The sequence below is a fragment of the Amphimedon queenslandica genome, unplaced genomic scaffold, assembly GCF_000090795.2.
Source record: "Amphimedon queenslandica unplaced genomic scaffold, v1.1 AMPQUscaffold_7841_Cont20212, whole genome shotgun sequence".
In the NCBI taxonomy this organism is placed as follows: domain Eukaryota; kingdom Metazoa; phylum Porifera; class Demospongiae; order Haplosclerida; family Niphatidae; genus Amphimedon; species Amphimedon queenslandica.
In genome coordinates, this window is record NW_003551879.1 from 176 (window position 1) to 2,239 (window position 2,064).

A 2,064-nucleotide genomic window follows, 5' to 3' on the forward strand; every position below is an offset into this window, starting at 1 on the left:
GCCACTGATTTGGTGGTCGACAAGACATGAGCGGAAGAATTTCTGGCCACATTTGTACTTGCAGTCATAAGCTTGATGCTGGCAATCTCCATTATCAAGTGACAAGTGATTTAGCAGCTGCTTCACCTCTCCTGTCCAATTACATCCTTTTCCTTTATTTGAGCAATACACTTTGAGAGAGTTGACGGCTCTTTGATGTCCTTTATCAATTACTTTCTCGTATGTAGTTGATTTGCATAATGGACATGGTTTTTGCCCTAGGGTTGGCCTTAGGACACGAAATGCAGCAGAAGTCGAAAGGCTTTGAATACAATTCCCACAAATGTGATTCCCGCAGCAGCTAACGAGATAAGAAGAATCCAGTAACATTTCTAACCATATTGGACACTTCAATTGTAAATAGAAAATACTCAGGAGGTGGAGAAACAAAGTCTAATCCATCTGAATTCAATAAATCCGCCATGTTTTAGTTTGCTATAGGGTTAAAAATTAGGTCTAGATTTCCCGGCATTTGCCGCATTGGCAAGTCTGGTTACTCTGGTACAGACGAAGGTTGCTGGGGCCTCCCTCTTTCTCTCTAGTCTAGGCTCCAAATGGCTACAAAACTAGATGACAACTTAGATGACCCCTTATACATATACCCTGTTCCTAAAGGTTTGGTTACCAATTGTCCCGTTTGTTTCGTCTCTCTGTACCAAAACCCATTTGTGAATGGTGAATGCGGGCATCATCTGTGCGGGTCTTGCAGTAAACGGCTGAAATTTTGTCCTGAATGTCGTGTCTCTCTTAAAACACACCCAGATAAAAGTCTTCAAAGAGTTCTCAAGTCCCTTTCCGTCTATTGTAATAAGAAGAATGAGGGTTGTGAGTGGGAGGGTGAATTAGGTGATCTTCAGCATCACCAAGAAAACTGTGTGCGTGCTGTTATTCGTTGTGCCACTTGTGATCTTGAAGGTCCAAGAGATTTTATTTCAATTCATCAAAGTGAAGAATGTATCTTTAGAATAGTGTCGTGTAAATATTGTCACCACCATTATAGCTGGAGTGATCTGAATTCACATTATGATCTCTGTTCTGAATACGTTATTCAGTGTTCTGAATGCTATGCAAGTATAACAAGAGGATATGAAAAGACACACAAAAACGAAGTCTGCCCACTAGCATATGTAAAATGTGTTGCATCTCAATATGGGTGCCAGTGGGAAGGGTATCGAAGAGCAATGGACGATCACGTAAAAAACAATTTGGCTGTGCATTTTCACCTGTGCCTTCAGCAAGGTTCTAAAAATGAAGAGGCCCTTGCTTCATGCAAGGATGTAATTAAGCAATTGGAATCCGAAGTTAAAAAAAAGAATCAAGAAATTACTTCGTTACACCAGAAATTGGAATCCGAAGTTAAAAAAAGGAATCAAGAAATCACTTTGTTACGTCAGAAAGTGTCTACACTAGAGCAAAATAATCAATGCTTATTAAAAACTCAAATTCCATCAATGGAAAATGAAATGAGAAGAAAAATGGCAATATGGCAGGATGCAGCAGAAAATGACTTGAGGAAAGAATTAACCGAGTACATCGATGAATGCTTGGAGTCAGGGGAAGAAACCGATAATGAAGATGATGAGGATGATGATTATGATAGTGATAGCGATATTGTGAAACAAAAGCCAACCTTTTTCTACGAGCTTTATCATTTTGTCAAGTCTAAAAACAAAGATAAAGATGTTTTAAGTCCATCGTTCTATGCTAATGGCTACCATATGCGTTTACGAGTACATCCAAATGGCTATGGTAGGGGTGAGGGAAGTCACCTCTCTGTTTATGTGTGCCTACTTCAAGGAAATTTTGATCGTACAATCCCGTGGCCTTTCAGAGGAGAAGTTATTATTGAATTATTGCACAATGACAATGGACGACCGCATAGAAGAATCGTGAAGTATGAGTATGATACTCCAATAGATTTTTCAACTGTGGAAAATGGTCCATCAAAAGGAAATGGCTTTCCTAAATTTATAGCTCACTCAAGCTTGCATAACTATCTTAGTAATAGCACTTTACGTTTTGAGG

The 2,064-nt window shown here is 39.2% G+C and overlaps 1 protein-coding gene across 1 annotated transcript; it reads left to right on the plus strand.

Annotated features, from left to right (window-relative positions):
- Positions 1-593: 593 nt before the first annotated feature.
- Positions 594-2,040, plus strand: LOC105315820 (TNF receptor-associated factor 5-like; the record flags this gene model as incomplete). Its single annotated transcript, XM_011410577.1, has 1 exon — positions 594-2,040. A coding segment is annotated over exon 1 (1,447 nt), but the record flags the coding sequence as incomplete, so codon positions are not given.
- Between the last annotated feature and the right edge of the window lie 24 nt (positions 2,041-2,064).